General features: G+C 48.0%; 1 protein-coding gene across 4 annotated transcripts in view; it reads right to left on the bottom strand.

Annotated features, from left to right (window-relative positions):
- Positions 1 to 25530, bottom strand: part of Tarbp1 (TAR (HIV-1) RNA binding protein 1) — a 37953-nt gene that overhangs the window by 2664 nt on the left and 9759 nt on the right. For 2 of the 4 annotated variants that reach the window (XM_069998116.1, XM_069998117.1), the window contains exons 7-26: positions 24476 to 24611; positions 23686 to 23782; positions 21924 to 22013; positions 20532 to 20667; positions 19576 to 19678; positions 18496 to 18668; positions 15904 to 16001; positions 13084 to 13245; positions 11750 to 11961; positions 10856 to 11120; positions 10579 to 10767; positions 8785 to 8975; positions 8551 to 8622; positions 6632 to 6752; positions 5685 to 5795; positions 5278 to 5427; positions 4708 to 4794; positions 3457 to 3653; positions 1951 to 2032; positions 268 to 439 (exon numbers count right to left, since the gene is read on the bottom strand). In XM_069998116.1, the coding sequence (XP_069854217.1) occupies positions 268 to 439; positions 1951 to 2032; positions 3457 to 3653; positions 4708 to 4794; positions 5278 to 5427; positions 5685 to 5795; positions 6632 to 6752; positions 8551 to 8622; positions 8785 to 8975; positions 10579 to 10767; positions 10856 to 11120; positions 11750 to 11961; positions 13084 to 13245; positions 15904 to 16001; positions 18496 to 18668; positions 19576 to 19678; positions 20532 to 20667; positions 21924 to 22013; positions 23686 to 23782; positions 24476 to 24611 (2844 nt within the window). The remainder of the gene's footprint in view (positions 1 to 267; positions 440 to 1950; positions 2033 to 3456; positions 3654 to 4707; positions 4795 to 5277; positions 5428 to 5684; positions 5796 to 6631; positions 6753 to 8550; positions 8623 to 8784; positions 8976 to 10578; positions 10768 to 10855; positions 11121 to 11749; positions 11962 to 13083; positions 13246 to 15903; positions 16002 to 18495; positions 18669 to 19575; positions 19679 to 20531; positions 20668 to 21923; positions 22014 to 23685; positions 23783 to 24475; positions 24612 to 25530) is intronic. The other 2 variants (XM_069998119.1, XM_069998120.1) reach the window with 2 other exon arrangements.

Below are 25530 nucleotides of genomic sequence, written 5' to 3'. Positions count from 1 at the left end.
CAAAGAACTTGTAAGTTACGTATCTACCTAGCAGAACAAATACTAATTGATAATCCTATTGGAAGAAGTTAGTTTTATGTAGAGCAGATTCAACCCTGTGAAGCTTTCTGCAGCAAAGTTAACTCACAACTAAAAGTCCTGCTCCAAGTCACGCAGTGAGCTCTTCTGCCCCCTCTCTACGCAGAGGCAGCACGTCCAGGTCAGTGCTAAAGTGAAATTACCAACACCGTTCTAGGTCACTGAAATCGCTGAAGTGGAGCGTCTCACCTGCATCCTGCTGAGAGCAGTCTCCTGGACTTAGATCCTGGAGCAGAGTCCGGGAGAGGTACCACTGGGAGCCTGCATCGGAAGGCACGTCTGGGAAGCTACAAAATTTGGCAAGGGATAGCCACTCCTCTTCCACCATGCCTGACAGCCGGGGGAGGGTGTAAAATATGGTCTGCAAAGAGAATTGTGCTGACCATGAGGTGCAAGCTAATTATGATTATGAATGGACTCTTTCCAACCCATGGCATCCACTCCCTTACATGTGCCCCCTCGTACCCACTCCTCATCAACTTTCTAAGAAACTAGAGGATTCATTCAGGGAGTCCCGAGAACCCCGGGGGTCTACACGGACACCTTGACTTTATGGAACACCCCACTGTGCTAATATACTAAAGCTCACTCCTCAGGGGAATGTGTCGTTTTCTAGTGAGGGACACATTTGGGTTAAAAGAAACTTGCCCACCGCCAGACTACCAGATATCTCCATGAACAATGAGCACTCACATTCAAGCTCCTCTCACCACCCCGAAAACTCAGAATCTGAGTTCTTGCTTAATTTTACGATTTGCCCTGTGACTGGGTGAGCCATGTAACCTTTTCTGGCTCTGTGTGTGTGTGAGATCCTGGACTTGAACTCAGGGCCACAGACATTTTCTTGCCTTGGCTGGCTTTGAACCACAATCCTTAGATCTGAGCCTCCTCAGTAGCTAGGATTATAGGCATGAGCCATTGTTTCCAGCTCAACTCTCTCATTTTTAATGGAAGGATAAAACAAGATTAAACAGCACGAGAAGCTGGGAGGGCTTGAAAGTGCACACCTATAATCCCAGCCACTTGGAGGAAGACTGGGAGTCTGAGCCAACCGAAGCACAGTTGGCAAGAACAAAACACAAACTCTGATCATATAAAACATTTCAAAATAGACTCCAGGAAATGGAAATGAGGTTTTTTCTTTCTTGTTTTCTTTTTGTCTTGTTAGTTCATTATCTGTCTTTGGGAGAGACAAAGGATGAACAAAAATGTAGCAGCAGTACTCACAGATACTACGTTGAAAATGAACTAAACTTGTGGGGGGACAGGAGGATAAACTAGGAGTGCGCCAGGTGCAAGTGCACACAGCCTTGCTTTTGTGCAAGTTCTTTACAGAAAAGTTCTGGATCAAATGCAGCCTGTTGTGACTAGAGGTGAGAAAGGAAGCACTATGCTTCATGCACACTTCAGTGAGTGCACACTGAATTAACTTGTATCAGGTGTAGTAAGGGTTACGGCTCTCAGTCATATAAACACTGTTATGGCTGGTGAGGTGCTGTTATTGGCCACATTATTTTTATCACCCAGATCCTAATGTGCCAATAAACAAAGGGCCGATCTGTCCGTTGACAGTGGGCTTCAATACAACAAAATCTCCCCTTTACAAAGGTTCTGTACAATCCGGTCTGTTAGTTAAATCTTCCCTTCTGGTTTACAGACACTGACAGAGAAATACCAAGTGGAAATGACTAGCCAACTTTGTGCTTAGGAGTGAGAAACCACTTTGACAAAATTCGCCAAAAACTTTACAATGCTCTGGGAATGTAGGGGGTGGAGGGTGGGGGCTGGCCATGGACTCTGGGCAGTGGGGGAGGAGGGAAGTCTGGGGTCAAGGACTCCAGGAGACTCTGTACACGACCTCCACTTGCCTACCTCCAGACAATAGTCCTCCAGCGGGTGGAACCGTGCAAAGAAGAAGTGCTCCTGGATGCGCTGCCAGTTCCTCCTGGCATTCCTGTGGATGGACGGACAGAGGGACAGCTGGGCTGAGGTGGGGGCTCTGGGCAGGAGGACGCAATCTCTCATCCTAATGAGGTACTGCCCCATTTCCAGAGATGTTCACCCTAGGCTTGTACCTGTCTCTAATATCCACACATCTTCAATATTTCACTATTTTTACTTTTGTAAGAACTGTGGACAAACCCAGCCTCCAACCTCCCAGGCCCCACCTGCAGGGAGGCCTCTATGGGGCCTCACAGTCCCCAACCACAAAAAGTTCACATCTTGAAGTGAAACTCAAAGTCGAAAAATGAAATTAAGTAACTGTTTTGAAGACACAAAAGCCAGTAACTCAGCAAGCCTTTCCCTCAGCTATCTGGCAGGGCATGAAACTAAAACCCAGTGAGGGGGATGCAGATGCAGATGCAGATATAGCCTGTGGCCTGCCAACACCAGGAAAACTTTGGGGAGGAGTCCCTAGCTCCGCCTGTCAGATGAGCTCTATGTCCAAGAGGGAAAGCCATTATAGAAGTCACTAAGCCAGGTGCTGGTTGTTCAGGCCTGTAGTCCTAGCTACTCAGAAAGCTGAGATCTGAGGATCATGGTTCAAAGACAGTAAAAGCCTGTGAGACTTATCTTCAATTAAGTACCAAACATGCTAGAAATGGAGCTGTGGCACAAGTGTTAGAGCAGTAGCCCTGAGCAAAAAAAATCTCGGGGGATAGCGCCCAGACCCTGGGTTCAAGCCCGAGGCCTGGTATGCTCATTTGTGTGTGTGCATGCACACTCATCCACTCCCTACCTGTCTGTATGTACAAACACACGCTGCTTGTGTGAGCCCCTTGAGAAAAACATCTGACATTGATTCATGTGATTCTCAAATTCACAAACTCCAGCAGCCCTGAGAGGCGATTAACATAATAAGAAGCAGTAGGAGACAATGCCTTGTAGACAGGAAGGCATGTTCAGGTGGCAGCAGAGGCTTGGGGGAGGAGGGGTTGGGGGTAGGGGCAGCTTGCACAGGGTGGGCATCCCACACCATGAGACTGCACAAAACCCTCTGGCAGCCTCTGCTTGCTTAGAACAGAGCTCCTGGATAAGTGTGTAGGAACCTTCCAGAGGAGAAAAGGCATCAGTGGAAGTGGTGTGGCCAATGACAGGAGCAGAGCAGCTCAGGGAGCCGGTGGTGCCAGGGGCAGAGAGTACCTGCTGCAGCACGAAGAGGCTGCAAATGAGCCAGCAGTCATCGTGGGAACGGGGAGGGGCAGATTAACAACAGGTCACGGGGGGCAGAGAGCAGGAAGGTGACAAATCTGCACCCCAAAGACAGCGGCTGGCATTGGGCTGGCCCGTGGCACAGTGACGCCCAGGAAGGAGAGAGGCCAGCATCCCCTTACTCCTCCATCCTCTCCTCACTCCTCCAGGCTGGGGCATCCCTACCCTGCAGCATGCAAGCTTTCTGCCTGGCTGAGGCTGCGCTCGATCACTGAGGTCCACGCGGCACACTCCTCCACGCCCATCGCTTGACACAGCTGCCAGACTTTCTTGAGGGCAACCAGTGCATACAGCCGGACGCTGAAGTTGTGGCTGAGACACCACTGCAGGGCGACGGCAAGGGCCTGCCGAAGCGCGGGCTTCTGGAGAGAAAGTGGCTCTGTGTCACCAAGGACCAAGATGGATCCAACCACGGGCTGCGACAGCGACAGCCAGCCTGCTGACGAGGCGGAGGGCTCCCATGCTCCCTCCTGCAGACTGGCTCTCAGGTCTGAGCCTCTTCGCAGCACTCCTGGGTCAGCCCCTTGGACAAGCCTGAGCGGAGCCAGTGCCAACCTCCTCCATCTCTCAGTGCCAACCCTGGGCTGCCAGCGTTAGCAATGTCCCGGAGAGACCCAGCTTTTGGTGACCTTGTGGTCATCTCAAGGTCACCACGCAAGACCCACCCCACCCTCTTCCTTGATTATGAGCTCCTGTCCTTGTCAGCGGTGATGGGGCCACAGACAGTGAGGCAGTGTCCCTGGGTCCCCTCCTGGAACCCTGGTCCCTGAAGCCTAGAGGATGGACGGGAGGGCCCTTCAGAGAGCTCTGCAGCACACATGTGACCTCTTCACCAGTGCCTACCTACCACTCAGGACCTTTGCTGCGCCCCAAGGGCCAAGCACGGCATTTCACCTACACTACTTTCAATCTGCACGGTTTGACAGCATGGATTTGTCCTTCCAATGATCCATCTACTCCCTAATGGGGAGGGAGGCCAGCCTGAGCACGGAGGCGAGAGGATGCCTGTCCTGAGGCAGTGCACCAGCCGGCCTCCTGTGCTGTGCCCCGGCCCTGGCTCTGCCGGGGGAACTCTTGCCTGGGCCACACTTCCCGGAACTCTTGCCTGGGCCACACTTCCCTTAGGCGCGGCCCGGTTGCTCACCCACCCCTCGGGCCCAGGCCTCCTGTCACCTCCAGGGGAGGAAGTGTCCTCTCCAGACCGCTCCCCACCACTAAGCCCAGTAAGACAAGTCCTGAAGATCCCAGTACCACGTGCAGGACATGGTGAACCCACGAGTCCACAAACTCGGGCAGACTGACACGCAGGCAGTGCTGATGTCACCGAATGTTTGTGTCAGAGATGCATCATGGCCAGAAGAGAGGAAAAACAAATCACAAAAAATATAACGAACACCCTGCACATTCCAAACTTACCTTTTCTGGAATATTCTGAATGATGATGCCCAAATGTGACAGGACAGATAAAAATGTACAAACGCTTGTTTTCAGTTTTTCTTCACCCTGAAAGAGGAGTTGATAGACAAGAATTCGAGCCACTTTCTGAGGCCCAGGGCTGGATTCTGAGAAGGCGGGGGTGGGAGGCAGCCCGACTAAGGCAACCATGATCTGCAGGGACCAAAGCAAGCAGGAGGAGGTGCTCCCCTCAGTCAGTGGGGGTCCACGAAGCACCCAGCAGTGCAGACACAACAAAGTGCACAAGAGCCCCGTGCATCTCCTGGCTGTGGCTTCCTCAGGGAGCCCATGGGGTGACTGGAGGGGATGAGGGGGCCCAGTGGGGAGGGAACAGGAGAAAGACAGCAAGATGAGTAAAGGCACAGAGGCAAATACAAGGCAAGTGGGCAGGGCGCAAGGATGCATGGTCCAAGACAGCAGGGTAAGGCTCCGTTAAACACACAGGCAGACCAGGAGCCAAGAACATCTACTAAAGTGACACAGTCAAAACCATTCCCCAGTCCAAAACAATACAACCATTTCTTTACTTACAGATGAAAAGCAATCCCAGAACTTTTGAAGAAACTGAGGGAATGTATGGAGCAGCAATATGATAATCCATTCCACAGAGTATTTTATGGAAGCCTGGTTGTTGGTGAAGCCAGCCTGGAAAATCTTGTCAATAATTCCACTCAAGAAGTTCTAAGAAAAGCAAAATTCATGCATTGTTAGTGATATTTTTAACTGATTTCAGTGAATATTAGCTGAAGTGAAACCACGTAAACCATCCTATAATGCCAGCTCAGTGTCCTCAAAACATCTCAGTAACCCCATGGCAAGCACAAAACTAATTTTTTAAGCAGAATACTCTCTTACTTTTAAGACAGCATGTGAATTTGGATGGCATGGTTGACTTATATGAAGAGATATGCCAAAAGTGTGAGGAGGATGACTCCTACCTGGTCCAGTCTGGGGAGAAGGACAAGCAGTGTCTGCCATATGCGGTTCTTCACCCGGTGCTGCAATGAGTTCTCATAGTACCGAGTTCTGGACGTGGACACCAGCTCATCCTACAGGGAGGGGGGCTGGGTTAAACTCTCATTCATGACTAGTGAGAACAAAGTGAACACCACAGTGAAGTGAAGGCACAGAGGCCTCCTCTCCACTCACACAGGAGTAAAAGATAAAGAATGATGACTTTGAAAATCTTTCAGAACACCAAGCCCTAAGCTTGGGATTGGGGGGGGGGCGGTGAGGGAGAGATACGGCGGGAAGACAACACAGGGACTTCCCATGTATGCCCCATCCTATTTGGTTGCAATACCCTTTGTAATCTGACAGGCAGAAGGAAGACACCAAGTGGGCGGCGCAGTGCCACCTCCAAACTCCAGGTAGCAGCACCTTAACCCTGCCTTCAAGGCTCAGCTTCAAGTCCTACTAAAGGGAACACTCTTCAGACAGCATAATGTCCTTTATAAATGATTCAGCAGGCTCAAAGAAATCTAGTTGCCCGTTGCCTCTGAATGGGGAGCACCATCCTTAAGCCTTCCACGACAGTACACTTATGGGATTGACACATGGTATGGCACAGCAGGCAGCAAAGCCCCAGGTGGGCTGCTCTCAGTCCCAGACTACAGAGGGCAGCTCCTCACACTGCCATTTCCCAACCCTTCCAGATTTATTACTTTTTGGGTTTTGTTAGCACTGGGGTTTGAAGTCAGCCCTGTTAAAGTTCTTACACAAAACTGTAAGGATCTGACACTGTAGACAGTTACTGCTAAGACATAACTGAAAATATAGAACAGCAAATTCATGTTTTCTTCTGACAGGTTCTAGCAACATAAAAAGCAAGCTCTGGACAATGACTTCTTAAAAGCAAAAGTAATTTAAAACAAAGCATATTTACTTTATCCAATAGCTTGATTACAAGCTCTTCCATAAATGACCTGTGGGAAATGTTGGAGCCATCCAATAAACATAAGAATTTGACAGCACAAATTCTCACATAACAGTCTTCTCTTCTGGTGCTAAAAATACAAAATTATAAACTATGTTAGTACATTGTAGAAAGAAAAAACACACTGATTACCAGTTTCAAAATACAGAACCCCCCCCCCACACACACACACAGTCTACCACTAACCAGATCACACTTCACAGGAATTCTGGATGTAGGACTGCAGAAGACAGGAACCCCACAACAGGAGAATGTGGGCAGCAAATGCACAAACTTGCCCAGGTCTCTGACCCCAGCTCCAGGACTGCTCAGAGAAGACAGGCAGAGCTCTGCTTGCTAGGGGGCTGGGGATGCAGACCAAGTTCCACCCTGCTAGGGGGCTGGAGGTGCATACTGAGCTCCATGCTCCTCCCAAACGCCCTCCCTATGAGCACCCTCTCCCACCCAATCAATTACTATTTCAACTCTGACAATGCAAAGAAATGTTTTGATCTAGCTACGAACATCTGTCCAGCAGAAATTGAAGTTTCTGGCAAGCAGCCACTACAAAATGTCACTTTTCAAAGAAAGGGGTGCCATTGTCCAAAAACAAATGTACTCTTGACTTATGTAACTGTAACCTCTCTGTACATCACTTCTATAATAACAATAAAAAATTGTCAATTTTATTGCAACAGCCAAAAGAAGAAAACACCCCACAATTAACAATGAGAATTAAGCATAGATTAAATGAATTTCAGAGAATTTCACATTCTCAGAATAAGAAGTGCTTTTGTGACAGGAATACATAGTAATACAATATCCTAAACACTAAGCCCAGAATATTCATTTTATCTTCTTTGTAACACACACACACAACTTTTGAAATTGAGATGAAAAAATAAAACTTGAGCTAAACATTATTAGACAAGCACCAAAAGCAAAAAAAAAAAAAAAAAGCTATCCTCAAAGTCAAACCTTACAGCTTGTCAAAAACCGCCAGGTGCTGGTGGCTTATTATAGTCCCACCTACTCAGTAGGATGAGATCTGAGAATTGTGGTTCGAAGCCAGCCTGGACTGGAAAAGTCCATGACTCTTATCTCCAATTAACCACCAGAAAGTGTGAAGGAGAGATATGGCTCAAGTGGTTGAGTGCCAACCTTGAGCAAAAAAGCTCAGGGACAGAGACCAGGACCTGAGTTCAAGCCCCAGGTCAGGACAGGCAGGGAAACAAACACTATAGAGCCTACCTACAAGGAGAGGCTATATGCATGTGCAGCACATGGTTCGTTATTGAATGTCAGTGCTGCATAGTGCACTCTGCAGCCCATAGAGGGACTGAGGAACAAAGTGCCTGAGCTGAGCTCCTCCCCAAGGAAGAGGGTAGGGATTCAGGTCTCCAGAGCCAGAGCCTTATTTATACGGGACCTTGCACGACATTTTGTTTTGTACTTAGGTTAAACTCGGCCTCAGCATCGCTAACCCAGTGCCCTGGAGCCATGCCCCAATCCTTCCGCATTTGTAGTTTGCTTTTTAGGTAATGTTTCGAGCTTTTGCTCGGGCCAGCCTTGAACTGAGATCTGACTATCTCCACCTCCCAAGTACCTGGGATTCCAGGTGTGTACACAGACCACACCTGGTGCATTCTTTTTTTGGGTTCATTCAATTTTAGTAGTGAAAAGAGATGAAGGAAAGGTATTATCAAGGAATATAATTCTTACTTAATATGCTTTTGAAGGTTTGCTGTAGTTGCAGATGTCACCAGTGAACACTGCTTAGGTCTGACAAGTGCAGAGTGTCTGCCATGTGATGTCGGAACTGGAGCCTCTCTCCCACACAGATACAGGGGTGCAGCCAGGCACAGGGAGCACTGCCACGCCACACTTACCTTTCCATGACGACATTGGCCGCACAGCCCGGTCCCAGGCTTTCTATGAATGTCTGGACATCCTGAATAAGTCTTTACATTTTAAAAAAACATGAAAAAGCATCAGTATGGAAAGAAAACAATGAATATCCCAATGTTAAATTAACTAATATTTGATGCCCTTCTCACTGAAGGGCTCACAAAGAGAAGACACCACCCTTACCAAGGGGGACAACTGTAATACTAGCACCTCACCTTTGATCTCGGCGGAACACAGGTCCAAACACGCAAGCCTCCAGGACAAGCTCGCAGTAACTCTTGGCCACCAACAGAGATCCTCGGGACGCACTGGCAGCCAACAGAGCCCAAGAACGGCAGCAATGAGTTATCAGCACATTGAAAACGCCTGTTTTCACAGCTGATATTTCAATGACCTTGTGCATGATCTAGAATAAGTACAGTGATCATGTCATCCTTTGACCAATGTAGTTTTTCAAAAAACTTCCATGCTGGTAAAAACAGTTCAAATGGCTTCAAATGACAGTTTCAATGTGACTATAAGTGGTCTAAAAATGTAAAATTCAGCCAGGCGCCGGTGGCTCACGCCTATAATCCTAGCTACTCAGGAGGCTGAGATCTGAGAATCGCGGTTCAAAGCCAGTCCGGGCAGGAAAGACCGTGAGACTCCTATCTCCAATAAACCACTAGAAAACCAGAAGTGGCACTGTAGCTCAAGTGGTAGAGCGCTTGCCTTGAGCTGAAGAGCTGAGGGACAACGCCCAGGCCCAGAGTTCAAGCCCCATGACCGACAAAAAAAAAAAAAAAAGTAAGATTCATTACTGAGCACAACTTTGCAAAGACGATCAATATTCAGAGCAGAGATTTTTTTTTTTTTGTCAGTCCTGGGGCTTGAACTCTGGGCTTGGGCACTGTCCCTCAGCCCTTCAGCTCAACACTACACCACTTGAGCCACAGTACCACTTCTGGTTTTCTGGTGGTTCACTGGAGATGTGTGTCACAGACTTTCTTGCGAGGGCTGGCTTTGAACCATGGTCCTAAGATCTCAGCCTCCTGAGTAGCTAAGATTACAAGCATGAGCCACTGGCGTGCAGCTAAGCATGGATTTTTTTTTTTTTTAATTCTTAGTAGTGCCATTAAGTACAATGTTACTGATGTATTTACAGTGGATATTCACCTAGAATTTCACAAGCTATGCAAGGGCCGAGGCAGCAGGGTGGAAATAGGACATGCTGTGCTACATCTTGGTTTTCTCTGTCTCCCTCAGGCAGGCAGGACAGGTCTCTAGGTACCTGGGGCAGGTAGGGGTCTGAGAGGCGGTGCAGCAGGGTTAGTGGGAGGAGTGACTGGACCTCCACCTCCCCATCTGGCCCAGGAGGTGAAAGCCCCCAGGTAAGGCTCCTGAGGGAGGGGTCCATGGTAGGGGCTGTGGATCCAGGAACTCAAGTCTCAGGTAACGTAGCATATTTACATGCTGCCTTCACACATGCACAGTCCCTTTCTCATACTTCCAACCTCCTCAAGATGATTTTCTATGCCTAGAGAAGTCATTACCCACTGTTTAGGGAATACAAAACATTTTTCACATGCGATTTTCTGTTTGAATCTGTCAATATGGAGGGCTGACCTTGAATATTTTCTCCATGTAAGAAAAATCATGAAGCCCAGCTTCATAGGGCACAGGCAAGGGGTGTGTGCAGTCTCTGGGGACACTGGTCCTGCTACACGCACAGGGGCACCATAGTCCCGCTCCATGCAGACACCATGATCCCACAGGAGGAAACCCAGGTTTGCACATGGCTGCCAACTGCACTCAGAGTTGCCAATTCACAGGTGCCAAGCAGCAACTCATGGTTTTTGACACCGCAAGAACCAAACATGCTGGTGTGGGTATGTGAGAGGCTCCCGTGCATGCCCCCCTTCCATGCCCTCCAGCATGAACGGGCGACTGAACAGCGCAGGCAGCAGCCCCTCACCAAGGCCACCTCTTGGCTGCTGACCACAGTCACATGTGTGAGCAAGGGCACTCACCTCCTTTACCCTCAAGTAAGCCCGGCCCTTGACTTTCGCAGCAGCAGTAAGAACTTTGTCATCAAACACGAACTGAACAAAAGCTTTCAAGTTAGGCCAGAAGGTCAGCTGAGTGTTGCTTGAAGACGACGTAACCTTCCAAGCCACGTCGAAGGACTCTGCACAGAGCGCTTCAGCGGAGGTCAGGAGCTGCAAGGAGAGCAGGAGGTGCTGGTTCCATGCCAGGAATCCCCCTTCCCCAAGGTGCCAGGCGCCAGCCTGCACTCAGCACGCTCACCCTGGGAACTAACATCTTCATACAGGAGAACACAGGCAAGACTTGGTCGGCAGGCAGGACCGCCAGCGCATCCAGTGCAGCCCGCAGCGTCCCAGCTGGCATCTGGACAGCGGGGAGAGAGGGCTCTGGTACATCGCATTCTGAGGCAGGTATGAGGGTGTGGTGATTCTTGAGCAGGAAGGAGAGGCAGACCCACTGGTCATGGATAAACTGTGCGACTATCTTCCCCCATCCTTGTGATGATAAAGGGAATTCCTCAGAACAACTGAAATAAAAAGTGAATTGTTTATGCCATACTCACCCACATTTGTCTCCCCTTCCTTCATACACAGCACGCTAAGAAAGAGGAAAGTGCTGCGGTCTGCCTGGTCTGCCTCAGCAAGGCCTACATGGGGCTTCACTCCTGGGCAGGCAGTGCTAGGAAGGGGTTGGTGAGAGGGGCAGGTCTGGGGCAGTGCCATGAGTTCTTGCTCTGGAGGGGCTAGGTATGGCAGCCACAGGAATGGGCTGGAGGCTGGGTAAGTGCCCACAGGAGTGGGCTGGTGCCCGCCAGGCTGCCCCTCTCCTGTCCACTGCACCTGCTGCCCGTGTCTCCCCACCAGGAGGTGAATAGGGCCGAGCAGATGCCAGCCCCTGCTTTGGTGATTTCCTGTCTCTAGAATGGAAAACCACGTTCTACCTACTAATACATAAACCGTTTTTCCAGCTACCCAGCGACTGGGAGCTTTCACCTGACAAATGTAGCTCAGGCCAGCAGGCTTTGGACAACAGCATGCCATCGTGCTCCCATCCCAGAGAACCCCGCCTCCCAGACTCTGCGAGGCAATGACAAAACCCAAAACAAGACCAAACCACAGGGCTTCCAACCTTGCCACAGGGAAGCCCCTCACCCACCTGCCGCCTCCTAGGGGGCATGTGCTGTTCTGCTCCTCCACGCAAGGCTTTTGCAGTGTCTGGTTAAGCGGAAGAGCAGAAAGGAACCTGTCCACAGGCCCAGGACCGAGGGACTCCGGCCGGAGTGCAGGCTGCTGGTTAGCAGCCTTACAGACAGCGGCCAGGGCAGCCATGCTCACCGCTCTCTGGATCTGACGAGCGAGCATGGGCTCCTGAGAGGACAGAGAGAGATGCTTTCCTGCAGACCACGTCTGCACGGTGGGGACCTGACAGTCCAGTATCCCCCTCCTCCACCAGCTACGGAGCGTGGGGGAGACAAGGAAACCAGACACACGCCACGCCGTTCACTCTACACACTGGATTTCAAGTGGGATAAGAACTAGCACCACAGACTAGTCCCTAGAGCTCATGCAGTTCAGAGAGCAGCCTCTTCTAGTTCATACTGCCCTAGAACTGAGGCATGTTTAGAAAAGAAGGCTCTGGGTTAGAAACAAGTCTTCACCCAGCTGGGTGTACTCTTGGCAGTCACAAGCTCGGAGGGTGAGATGGAGCTGGGGCCTAAAGAGCTGGGTGCAAATCCTAGCAGGAGCTCCCCACCAAGTGCAGGCATGCTGTGCCCAGACTCCACACATAAAGTAGAGAACCACAGGTCACTGTGAAGACAGAAGCAGAGGAGGGCAAGAGACAGCAGAACACAGCCCAGGCAGAACCTAGAGGCAACCAAGGCAGAACCTAGACAGAACCTTGACACAGCTCTGGCAGCACACATGCACACACACCAACACAAGGAAAATGGAAGTCAACCCTGCTAACCTAGGTGGGAAGAACAGAGTAAGGAAGTAAGGACCTGCAAGAAAACAGAGCCTCCCGTGATCAGGGAGCACTGTGGAGGGGCTCCATGGTCTTGCGGAGCCCGGTAGGGCCAGCGCCCTCCTGGTGGGGCCTGTAGGACAGAGGCTCAATGAGAAAAGTGGGTGGGAGGGCTGTGGTAAGGGCCTCCATGTCCCCCAGTGGTTCCGGGAGCAGCACAGAGCACTGTGGCACCGAGAGGAAGGGTGGTGGGTGATGAGGACGAAAGCTGCGTCTGAGGGCTGCACAGAGAGGGCACTGGTGTCGGGCTCATGAGAAGGTCCTGCAGAGGGCCGCATGGGCAGTCTGTCTGTGTCTACATGACGGTGCGTGGGATCTCCACATGCTGCTGTATGCTGTGCCAGGCACCTCAGTGCTTGCAGTGTCTGAACATAGCACTTCCACAAACGTGCACTATTGTTTCAAGGTATTGTGTGGCAACATAATGTGCTCCACATACCCTGACAAAGCCACGGGCAGCTTACCTGTCCACCGTCCATCTCCTGAAGATGGCGAATGCAGGCGTTCTCCAGAGGAGGAACAATTCTGCAGATGGGATTGCCCCTTTTCCACCCCACCTTCACATGGAGGGTGGCGAGCTGGGCGAACACTTGCAGGTATAGCTGGCAGCGGTCCAGATCTGCAAGCTGGGGAGACACAAAAACCTGTGAGCAAGCCACGGGCCAGAGACTCCACAGCTCAGTCCAGCCTGGGCAAAAGTTAGACGAGATCCCATTTGAGCCAACAAACCAGGCACAGGAATTCACAAGTGCAATCGTGGCTACTTGGGAGATGTAGGTAAGAGGTTTGCATTCTGAGGCTGGCTCTGAGCAAAAATGTAAAACACTGAAAAATAACCAAGGCCAAAAAAAAGGTGTTGTGGCCCAAATGGTAGAGCACCTGCCCTAGCAAGTGAGAGGCCAAGTCCAACCCTTACCCACCCAAAGAAGCCACTGGTGACAGCCACTGCCGCAGCGGTTAAGCCTGCCCTGCACAGCCCCTCCTGTGCTCACACCCCTGCTCTCAGCACAATCACAGTTCATTTCTCACTCGCATTGTCTACCCCACACCCATTAGGAGACTGGAGGTGGCGGGAAGTGTGCAGCCCCGATTCTGACGCCCAGGGCTGGATCACGATCCCAGCACTCACCTGCCTCTGTCCCAGACCCCTCAAGATGACAGCGGCCTAGCCTCCCAACAAGAGCACAATCTGCCAATATCCCACACTAACGGGAGGGGAGGGGCAGAACCAACTGGTCACGGGTGCTGTGACTCATAAGCCCAGGTGGCTGTACCAGTCACTAGTTTGGGGATCTAGAGCAAGTGACTTCTTAATCTCTTCTGGGCCTCAGATTTCTGACCAAGAAAATGGAGTGATAATCTGTCCATCACAGGATTTTGAAAGACTTAAGGGGGAAAAAAGTACCCTAATTACTATGGTATGTTGATGGATCATTACCAGACTGTGGGCCTCCTAAGACATAGTGGGGCACAACACAACCCCAGCACCCAGAGCCTGAGATAGGAGGACCACGGAATTCACTGTAACCACAGCACCCAGGACAGGAGCCTGAGACAGGAGGACCACGGAATTCACCGCAACCCCAGCACCCGGGAGCCTAAGAAAGGAGGACCACTGAATTCACCACAACCCCAGAACCTGGGAGTTCGAGACAGGAGGATCACTAAATCAAGGTCAGCCCTGACTACATAGTGAATTCAAGGCCAGACTGACTTACACAACAAGACCTTGCCTCAAAACACATCAGAAAGTCCAGGAGAAAGGGAGGAGGTGGGCATGCAGGCAAGAGCGGATGACCTTCAGGGGAAGCCCTCATGAGACCAGGGGACAGTGCCAGGCACCTGGCTGTGGCATTCAGGGATGGCCTGGGAGGTTGAGGGCCAGGTGGCCTCTGGTCACTACACAGCGTGAAACGGGGCTACTGCCTGCTGGTTGTGTTCTCTCTGGGAACGGGGTAGGGGGGTGGGAGGGATAGGGAGGTCCATGCTAGTCTAGTCAGGACGGCCGAGGTGACAGGTCCTCCATCTACAGCCCAGTGGCCTGGCACCAATACCCCCAAAACAGCCAGGGACTTCAGTACATATGACAAACGAGGACTCATTCTCCTGGAGAAACGCAAGTCATTGAATATGGCTCCTCTTAAAAGCTATCGAACTCTTTCACTGCACTAAGGATTCTCACAGCGAACTTATCAGGGCAAATTTTTACAACAATTTGAAAGTGGCATATAGAGGCTGAGCTTACTCTTCTATATTCTTTGTAAAGCCTTAGGTGACATTAAGTGTTTACTTCCTTGAGCAATTCTCTGCTTCATACTCTAAACAAAAATATTTGGGTTGTGTTATGAGTGTGTTATAAAGTGGATTCATTATACTTCTGTTTATTTTGTATTTTCCCACAATCGAAAAATACACTGAGAATAATAAAATGATCTTGGAGCAAAACCTAACAAGAGTTTGTGGGTGTGATGGGACTACGAGCTAGAAGAGAAGCAGGGTACAGCTGAAGGCTGTCAGTCAGTCTCCCTACCCAACTGCCAAAAGTCTTTCAGAAATTTTACACCTGCTTACGTGAGCACACAAATCAGGCTTTCAGACAAAACTTCTCAGGAAAGTTTATCTTATGACTTTCTTGACACTCTGAGCTTTAGAGTTCTTCAAACAAACTGAATTAACACACAGGCTGTTATTTCAAAGCCTTCTTCACACTGGGCAAAGAACCAAGTGAGGAATGCCAAGAGAGAGAGGACAGACCACTGGCAGCGCACTGTGTGTTTACCTAGCGTTCCCTTCCCGCCCCAACAATCACTGGTGGAGCAATAAGTACACTGGTCCCAGGCCTGCTGATCAGAACCTCTGTGGTCTACAGAGCTGAGATGCACTGAAGAGGAAAGCATCAGGTATATCCTGTCATCTGAAACTTCCAAATCCTGGGGAGTGGACAGACGTACAGTTGTGCTTTGCAGACAGGGAAATGGACTCAGAAGAGCCATGTAGTTCCCCAGGCCACAGTTAACTACAGAGTAGAATGAAAACCAGGAGACTCAAGTCAGTGGTTCTTTCTACTGCTGAAAGCTCTTTTTAAAGCCATCATTGCATTAAGGTCATTTTTCTTTCTTTCTTTCTTTTTTTTTTTTTTGTCAGTCATGAACTCTGTGCTTGGGCACTGTCCCTGTGCTCTTCATCTTCAGTTCAAGGTGAGCGCTCTACCATTTGAGCCACAGTGCCACTTCCTTTCTTTTCTAATACAGTGACTGACTGGTAGGACAAAGGAAGCTACTTACACTCCACAGCTCATCCACAGTGAGTCTCCTGAGAATGAACTGGGCCACACTCTCTGTGGTGGGCAGGATGAAGTTCTCCAGAAGGGTGGGCACCTCGTCTGCGGGGAGAAAGTGTTTCACTGGAACACCAGAAGAGACATCTTTGGCACAAAGTACATCTGAAATTCTGGGACATCTGTGGTAGATCCTAGGGCAAATCACTTATGAAAGTGAATTCCAGGAGCACAGTGGTCATCACTACACAGGGGAGACTGGCTAAAAACACCCAGCTCAAGCTCTGGTCCGCTCCCCTTCTCCCTGGCTACACAGATGAGGCTGACAGAAGGTGTGTGCAGCTATGTACAAGAAGCGACTGACAGACTAGGACAGCTGAGTGCTCGCCATGTGCTCACTGACTGACAGATTAGGGGAACCGTGTGCTCGCTGACTGACACTAGGACAGCCCTGTGCTCACTGATTAACAGAACAGGACAGCTGCATGCTCGCTGACTGACAAGATTTCATTCAGGACAATTAATCTTAGGAAAGTCTGAGTGGAAAAGGACACAGAAGACTGCCTACAGTAACACACCATTTCCATAAATGCAAGAAAGCTAAACAACAGGGCTCGGTGGTAGAGTGCTTGCCTAGCATGCATGAAGCCCTAGGTTAAATTCCTCAGTACTACATATACAGAAAAAGCTAGAAATGCTGTAGCTCAAGTGGTAGAGCGCTCGCCTTGAGCTGAGGGACAGTGCCCAGGCCCAGAGTTCAAGCCCCACGACCGACAAAAAAAAAAAGAAAAAGCTAGAAATGGGTTGTGGCTCAAGTGTAGAGTGCTAGCCTTGAGCTGGCTCAGGGACAGTGCTCAGGTCCTGAGTTGAAGCCCCAGGACTAGCAAAAAAAAAAAAAAAAAAAGAAAGAAAGAAAACTCAACATCACTGTTAAACCCATGCCTACAGTCACCTGACCTTCCACAATGGTGCCAAGACCACTCAACAAGAAAGGAGTCTTTTCTGTAACATGCTGGAATCTAGGTTATCTCCATGCAGAGGAGCGAACCTGAGCCTTGTTGAGAACACACACAAATGTCAACTGGAATAGCTTAGAGGCTTAACCCTAAGGCCAGAAGCCATGAAGCTCCCTCACTTCAGGCTCTGCATTGAATCCCTACACATGACTGAAAAAGCGTAGACAACAGTAAAACTAAGCAAGAGAGAAAGCCACTGTGCAGCCAACAGGACTACTGGTGGGGCAGGGGACAGTCCAGGGTTTCCAGGATCCATCATGCAAATAAGTGAGGTCTGGAGATCAGCAAGGCAGAGCCCTGGGGTGCTGTGCTGCACAGCTAAAATGCAACGCGCTCTGGTGACAGACAGGAATGGTAATGGGGGGAGCGTGAGGATGGGGGAACACCCATGACATGACAGTGGTGATGGCTTGGTGGGTGCAGACTTATCCCTAAACTCATCAAGCTGTACACGTTCAGTACTCACACCTCTCCTCCTCCTTCTCCTTCCTCTTCTACCTCTTCCCTATTCCTCCTCATCCCTTATCCTTCTCCTCCTCCTCTCCTTTCTTCCTGGTCCTGGGGCTTGAACTCTGGGCCTGGGTCTGTCCCTGAGCCTCTTTGTGCTCAAGGTTAGCACTCTACCATTTGAGCCACAGTGCCACTTCTAGCTTTTTCTGAGTGGTTTATTGGAGATAAGTCTCACGACTTTCCTTCCTGGGCTGGCTTTGAACTACAATCCTCAGATCTTAGCCTCCTGAGTAACTAGGATTATAGGTGCAAGCCACTGGTGCCCAGCTATGCCATTTCTTAAACTCAGAGAGGACCTGGCCCAGCACTGAAAACACTGAGCAGTGATAGTCTATCAAATGTGTCCCCATGAATGCCCCTCAGGACCAGAAAATTCTATGCTTTTCTGTTATGTTCACACCATCTGTTCTCTACCATTATAAAGGTACCACATTTGGAGCTACATTTAGTATTTCAAAAAGATACTGGATTCTAACCTTACCAATAGCACTGCCGGGCCTAGACTCATGACAATAGGCTCTAGAATTCCTACACTGCAACGTTTTAACACTGCAAATGTAACTGGTCAGAAGGAAACTGGGAACTAAGGTGTGTTTCCCCGACCTGCCCTGCCCCCAGAGTCTCATCCTTAAGGACTAGCCTCAGCTGTTTTTAAGTCTCAGTTGAAGAGTGAGTTTGGTGAGTCCCTCTAGCTGCTGGACTTCCTGTTTGGAGTATCTTCTGCTCCAAAGGAGCTCGGGGATGAGAATAGTTAAGGAGAAGCATGAGTTGCTGCCTTTCTCACATTTTAACATTCTAAAAATCTCGACTCATGACAGTCAGAAATGGACCCTGTTACACACTTGTGATCAGCAGTGATTATCATAAATGGTCTGTAGATGAGCCAGCATGATTGAAAACGTGACAGCAATCAATGCATTTAAAGCACCTCTATTGCATTCCCAGCACAACAGAGATGCTTACACACTGGGCTACGAGAATAACTTCTCCTTAAATGTTGTGAGCAGGAGTTCATCGTTGTAAATATCAGCCAAATACTACAAGAGACGCCCACACTAACAAGACATCCTCACCATCCTGGGAAGTGGGACCTCTCATGGTGCAAGTGTGCAACAGTGTCAACAGCAACTGGAGGCATCGGTCTGCCCTGAGCAAGGGCATGTAGGCATTGGTACCAAGCTTCCCCAGGGCGTCCAGCAGGGGGTCTAAGAATATCCTCAACACATTCTGGGTCCTCCGCTTCTCACTAGGTATCAAAAGACACATCTAAGTCAACCATCCCAACAGCATAAAGGAATTAGTCCCCAGCTTCAATCTGCCATGGAGTCAATTACACAAAGTTATCTTAGGGACACCCAAAACACCCAGCATCATGGGCTAATGCTAGAGAAGAAAGCCCAGCAAGCCCACCATGTCCAACTCCCACACCGGGGGAGGGAAAGCCAAGACCTTGTTTGTGCACACATTACACTACTGAGATCCGGCCTCCACAATGTAGAAGGACAAACGGATGCCAGAGACAGAAACAAGGTATGTGAAAGCACACACACAAACACCACAAAACCCTAAAGATGCAGAACTCACAACCATTACTATTATAACTTTACCTAGATAAGAGATTTGATGTGAATCAAATTAACTACATGATTCATCTAATGAAGTTGCTTACAGCAATAATCTGGTGACAACTGGTCTGCTTACACTCTGGAAATATAAATGAGGTTGTTCAATCTTATTTTAAATCGTGAATTTTACAAAGGAGTAGATCCAGGCAATGTTTGTCTAAGCTTATAAAGGAGGTAGGTCTTGGATGGTGCATCTAATCTCAGGAGAGTTAGACCCTGAAAGTGTCTATCTAATCTTTTGTAATCTTATGCTAGGATTTTATCCATCCTTCTAACACTGAAATAAAATCAATGACTACTGAATCCTTCTCTAATCAATATTAAATTGTTTATCATTTAATTTACTCTTCTGAAAGAGCTAATATACCCTATACTTATTTATGTGTTAATTTACGACATATAGTATATTACCAGTGCTCTAATTCTACCTTTAATAGTTCAGTGATTGAACTCTACACCCATCATTGGAAAGTCTGAGACACTTCATTGGCATGACTAGCCCTCCTTTTCAATTAAAGCAGTAATTACCTGAAGGATGTCCTCAGGCCCTCCACATCTACAGCCAACAAGACCATCAGGGCTGTCAGCCTGGCTTCTGACCAGTCAGGCATCACATAGCAGCTTTCTTCAGCTTCAATAATAAAATTTGCATATTAGTTAAATGCTTCAAAGATTATACTTTCTCAGGTCCTGGCAGGAGAGAGATCACCAATTCCAGGAAATGGAAGGATGTCCATGCACACAACAGTGAGCAGGCCTGGCATGCAAGAGCCCCTAGGTTCTATTTCCCAGCACTGCTTTGTAAAAAGAAAGGGAAGAGAGAAGAGAGAAGAGGTAGAAGGGAAGAAAAGCAAACATCATTCCAAGATTTTTTTCTCTAAAATTATTTTTCATATTAGCTCACATAAAACCAGCTCCTGTAAACAGAGATGAGCTAATTCCCTTCCACGTATTTCCACATTTCAAACACACCGACGTATCTACCTCAGAACATATTACTATCTTAATATAAGGATGGCTCATGACAATATACTAACATGATGATGCTTCATGCCTGGAACCCCAGCTACTTAGAAGACAGAGATGGTAGATTTGTGGTCCAAGACCATCTGGGGAAAAGCTGGAGAGGCGATTTGAAAATGAAGTAAAACAAAAACACTGAGGGCATGGCTCAACTGGGACAGTGCCTATCTATCAAGCTTGAGAACTTGAATTCAAACCCCAAGAGAAGAAAAAAATAATAATAAATTGACTTGTGTCCAGTTCTCACTCTGGTAAGCTTTTAGCTCATCTCCTTCAGGCATGTAACGTTTCAAATCTTAGAGCAGGCCAAGTATAGTCAGGAGACGGCACTTCACTGCTACCTGATTTGACTAAAAGCACATCTGAACTCAGTAAACCACAATACAGTTGTGTAACCCCAAATCCCAAACTAGTTCAGAGCTCTCTGACACATTCTGGTTCTGAGAATGGTTCAGACTTACTCTCCCAAGCAGGTGACTTGACATACTCATGAACGAGGCTCTTCACAAATTCATTTAAAGATGTCTCGTGGAGTTCATCAGAGCCAGCTGAGGACTGCCTAAAGCAATGCTCATTAGCACACAACCACTCACAGAGCTAGAAAAGAAAAGTTACAGGATTTCATCTTTAGAACCCTAAGTAAACAAAGGAGCTTTACTTTCTCTAAGCCAATCTTCTTTCTTTCTGAAGAGGCTGAATTTAAGCCATTAAACAGTCTGCTATTACCTTACGGAAGTTGTCACCTTATATGTCTATACACGTTTTTCTTTCCATTAGAACTGGCCTATGAACCTTAATAATAAATGATAGTGTTCTAAATGAATGTTGTGTTTATACACAAAGGAGTGTTATTCGGACATGTATGTCTTTGTAGGACAATGGACAGAACTGGAGAGCATCATAGGATGTGAAGGAAGCCAGTCTTAGAGAGACAAGACCTGCACGCTTCCTCCCTCTTGTGGAATTGAAGGCAAGAAAGAAAGGACATGCTGGTGAAATAAAGAAGAGTTAGGACAGAACCACAGAGGGTGGATCTGATCACAGGAGACACTATGGATGTGTATGGAAATATTGTAACAAAACTTGCTTTGTATAATCCATAAATGCTAATTTTTTTAAAAAGAAAGAATCAGTGGAACAGCTGTCTGAGATAACAGCTGTCTGGGCAGCTGTCTCAGATAACTGAGAGAAGAGACAGACAAACAGGAGATCTGTCTCAGTGTCTGAGACTAAACGCAGTGACTCTTCCTGCCATAGGTCACCCAGAACAGAGCCTGCTTGCTGGCCTGTCTCCTCCTTGGCAGGCCTACCTCTACAGTTCCTCCCTCTTGCCAGAAGCACGAGTTGCCTGAATTAAGGCATCTCAAAGCCAATACACAATGCTGAACAATTTCTGCAGGGGTAGCACAGTGGTGGAGCAAATGCGTGAAAATATGGTACAGAGGGGTTACAATTACATGGGCAAGGTAATGAGTACGTTTCTTATCAAGCATTGTTGCCTCCTCCTTTATTTCCCCTTTCTATCCCTTCCCATCCCCGCCTCCAGCAATCATGTCTTTTTTTTTTTTTTTTTTTTGGGGGGGGTCCAGTTGTGGGGCCTGAACTCTGGGCCTGGGCACTGTCCCACAGCTCTTCAGCTCAAGGCTAGTGCTCTACCACTTGAGCCACAGCACCACTTCCGGCTTTTTGCTTTTTGCTTATGTGGTGCTGAGGAATTGAACCCAGGGCCTCAGGCATGCAATGCAAGCGCTCTACCACTGAGCCACTTTCCCAGCCCCGCAATCATGTCTTATATAAACAGTAAAGCTCAATCAGAACTTTTACAAATTAGAGAACTCAATTTTCCCGCTCACCTCTGCCCACAGCGTGGTTCCTCGTCCCAAAGACTCCTCTTGTCTTAGAGACACAAGAAAAGTGGAGACCTCAGAGAGTGACACTTTCTCCTAAGCAGGATATTTAAGAAAAGAATTCAGCATTTTTAGTTGAACTCTCAACTCTTGGGAGGGTGAGGCAGGGGGTGGTGAGCTCAAGGCCAGCCTACTCCCTAGCTAGACCCTGTCTCAGAACAACAACCAATAAAGTCACATCTTTGCAGAAGCATACAAGTGAAATGGCTAAAGCAGAATATTACTAGTTAAATTCAAAAAACCCTATATTTTAAAAAGATAAGGTGAGTCCACTTTTAAAATGAACACACACCTGTATCTACTTGGGGGATGAGATCATGGTTCTAAGCAAGCCTTGGCAGTAAAATCTCTAAGACTCTCATCTCCAATACATCACCAAAAAAGCCAGAAATGGAATATAGTACAACTTGAGCAAAAAAAAACAAAAAACAAAAAAAACAGCTCAGGGACAGTACCTATGCCCTGAGTTCAAGTCCCAAGACTGGTAAAAAGAAAAAAAAAATTTTTTAATGAACATGGCTTGGAATATGGCTCAGTGGTAGTGTTCGCCCAGCAAGCATGAAGCCCTGGGTTTGATTCTTCAGTACCACATAAACAGAAAAAGCCAGAAGTGGTGCTGTGGCTCAAGTAGTGGAGTGCTAGCCTTCAGCAAAAGCAGCTCAGAGACAGTGCATAGGCCCTGAGTTGAAGCCCCAGGACTGGCATAAAAACAAAAACAAAAAACAAAACAAAAAAAAAAACCCGGAACATATCTGTTACAATCTTTCATTATACAACATACAAGTTTATTTTTAAAATAAATTGAGGTTACTATTATAGGGAAAGATTGTGTTTCTTGTTGTCTCTTTTAATGATAATTTTATGGAAGAAGAAATTACTTTCAATCAAAAGGTAACTTTGGTTTTTTGTTTTGAGCAAGGTCTCACTACATAGCTCAAGGCTAACCTCAAATTCAAGATCCTTCTGCCTCAGTCTCCTAAATACTTGAGTATAAGAAAATTACCACACATGGTGATTCTTTTCAAGGCTACAAAAACCATCAGCTAAAGCATACCACGTCCTGAGAAGGGCGAGTCCTGTGCTGTAGGTCTGGGCAGCAAGACCACTCACAGCCCTTCGTGAGTCCCAAGGATGCAGCAAGCCCTTTTATCTGTAAGCCGCCCAAGGCCACTGCTGGTACCAAGGAGGAATGCAGACACTGCACCCGAGGCCATGCAATCATGAAGTCCAGACAGTGTTTAGCATTCGACCCTTCACTGATAGTGCCCCTTCACTGATAGTGCGTGCCCCTGCTCTGGGCAGTACAAGCTTGCACGTCTCCATGTCTTGAAGATGAGGGAAGGTGTGGGGAAAGCCAGGAGTGAGCACCATTCCACCCTTCCCTCCCTCTCCTAACTCCTCACTGCCACCCTCTGCAGGCCGTGACACAGCACAAGGACTGCTGCCACCAGAGAAGCTGGTTGTCTGTGCCAGACCCAGAGCACAGACCGCCTGTGCCCTGTGCATGAGCTCATTCTGGCCCAGAGGAGATCAGCAGTTACCATGAGCCAAGTCCTTGTACAAGTCTTTCCTGCACAGCAGGCTGCTCCTGTCACCTAGGATAGTGTAAATACTCCCCAAATGCAAGCTCCCCAAGCCACAGCCGCATCCCTCACTGAGAGGGCCTCAGAAATGGGAGCACCAAAGACAACACCGAAGACAACCTTACCACATCCAGCAAATTCATAGCAGTCTGAAGAAGATAGCACTGCGCAGCTCCTCTTAGCAGAGTCTGATGCGTGATCATGGTACACTGCATAACGTCCCTGCAGCCAAAGAGAATATATCCATACTCCCAGGACAGTCCTGTCACCACAACTCCTGACAACACCTACATCAGCAGGACAGTTCTGCCACTCCAACTCCTGACAGCACCTACATCAGCAGAACTTCAGGGATATTGACTTCCATACGTCCTCCATTGGCTTTCAAGTTGTTGTTTGTTTGTTGTCAGTCATGGGGCTTGAACTCAGAGGGCGCTGTCCCTGAGCTCTTTTGCTCAAGGTAAGCACTTGACCACTTTGAGCCATAGTGCCACTTCCAGTTTTCTGGTGGTTAATTGGAGGTAAGAGTCTCATGGACTTTCCTGCCCAGGCTGGCTTCCAACTGAAATCCTTAGATCTCAGCCTACTAGCATCCAGCACTTCAAGTTTAATATGAAGCAAAACTCTTTTGAAAATTAGGCCATAGTTGAAGACATTTTTAAAGTAAGTTTACGCTTCTCATACCAAAATGTACAAGTCTTTAGGAAGTCAAAAATCTAACAGCCCAGGAACATGGGTACACAGGAATTAGTAATTCATAACAAAGTAGTTCAAGTATTTAATTTTCAAGTATTTTATTTTTTTCCTCTTGTAAGATTATACTAACTGAATTCACTCAGTATAGATGAAAGGACAAACAAAACACACAAATATAAAGTCACGGGAAACCACCAGCCATGCGCATGGGTGACATACCTGAGGGCCAGGAGCCCTTCGATGCCCAGGGCCTTCCATCTAGGGACACCTGCCAATGCCTTAGACAGAAAAAAAATAGGCACAGCACACCAGTGTCTATCTGTCATCCGCTGAAGAAACCTCAGGAGGAAGCTCCCTGAAACACAGAGTAAATGTTATCCCTGCCAGTGTGCTCCCTGGAAGATGCCCCAGAAAAATCCCATATAGAATTACCATGTGACCCAGCAATACGAGTTGTAGGCCTATGCCCAGGAGAGATGGGAATGTGAGTTCTTATAAAAACTTTCCATGAGTATTCACAGCAACACTTCCACAGAAGCCCAAGCTGCGAAGAGCACACATGTCTGCAGACACCAGTTTGTAGAGTTTGTGGAGCAGTATTCAGCCGCAAAAATGGAATTAATGACTCATCCTACATCACAGACAGACCTTGAACACTATGCCAAGTGACAGAAGCCATGAGCTAAATGACCACTATGGCATCATTCCATTAATGAAATGGATGGAAACGTGGGTGTTGAGGCAGGGGGAGAAGAGAAGGAACCATCGCTCTTGGTGCAGGGCCTCTCAGGGGTGAAGATAATGTGCCCGTGACTTTGTGCACACTCTCCTGAGGTGAGCACTCTGAAAGGGTCACTTACGCAAAAAGCCTAAAAAATCCAACAAGGTAATTGTTCTAAAATACCTATGTTATTTCACTTTGTTCCTACTGAGTGTGATATATACTCAACTGCACTGTAGATAACAAGCAGCTATATTTACTAAAAATGTCTGCTGGCAGGGTTCTTCTGAGATGCTAAGGACAGGGACAGGAAGACTGGTAGAAACAAACCTATGCCTGCACACAGCAGGCAGGCCTTCCTCCTGGAGGGTTCCTGCCCTTTCCAGAATATACACAGGGGCCCTGGGACACACTTTCCATTGCAGATCAAGACCACAGCATGACTTATAAGAAGTTCCAGAAACTCCTAAAAGGTTATGTGTTTTCTCTCATAGTAGGCAGCATTAACTGCATACTCCAAATCTGTGACTAAAAAAGGCAGTAAGAACCGTGC

This window comes from Dipodomys merriami, unplaced genomic scaffold, assembly GCF_024711535.1.
Source record: "Dipodomys merriami isolate MVZ:Mamm:240054 unplaced genomic scaffold, mDipMer1.0.p SCAF_51, whole genome shotgun sequence".
NCBI lineage: Eukaryota > Metazoa > Chordata > Mammalia > Rodentia > Heteromyidae > Dipodomys > Dipodomys merriami.
Note: the sequence above shows the minus strand (reverse complement) of the source record. Positions and strands in the feature narration are given on the sequence as shown.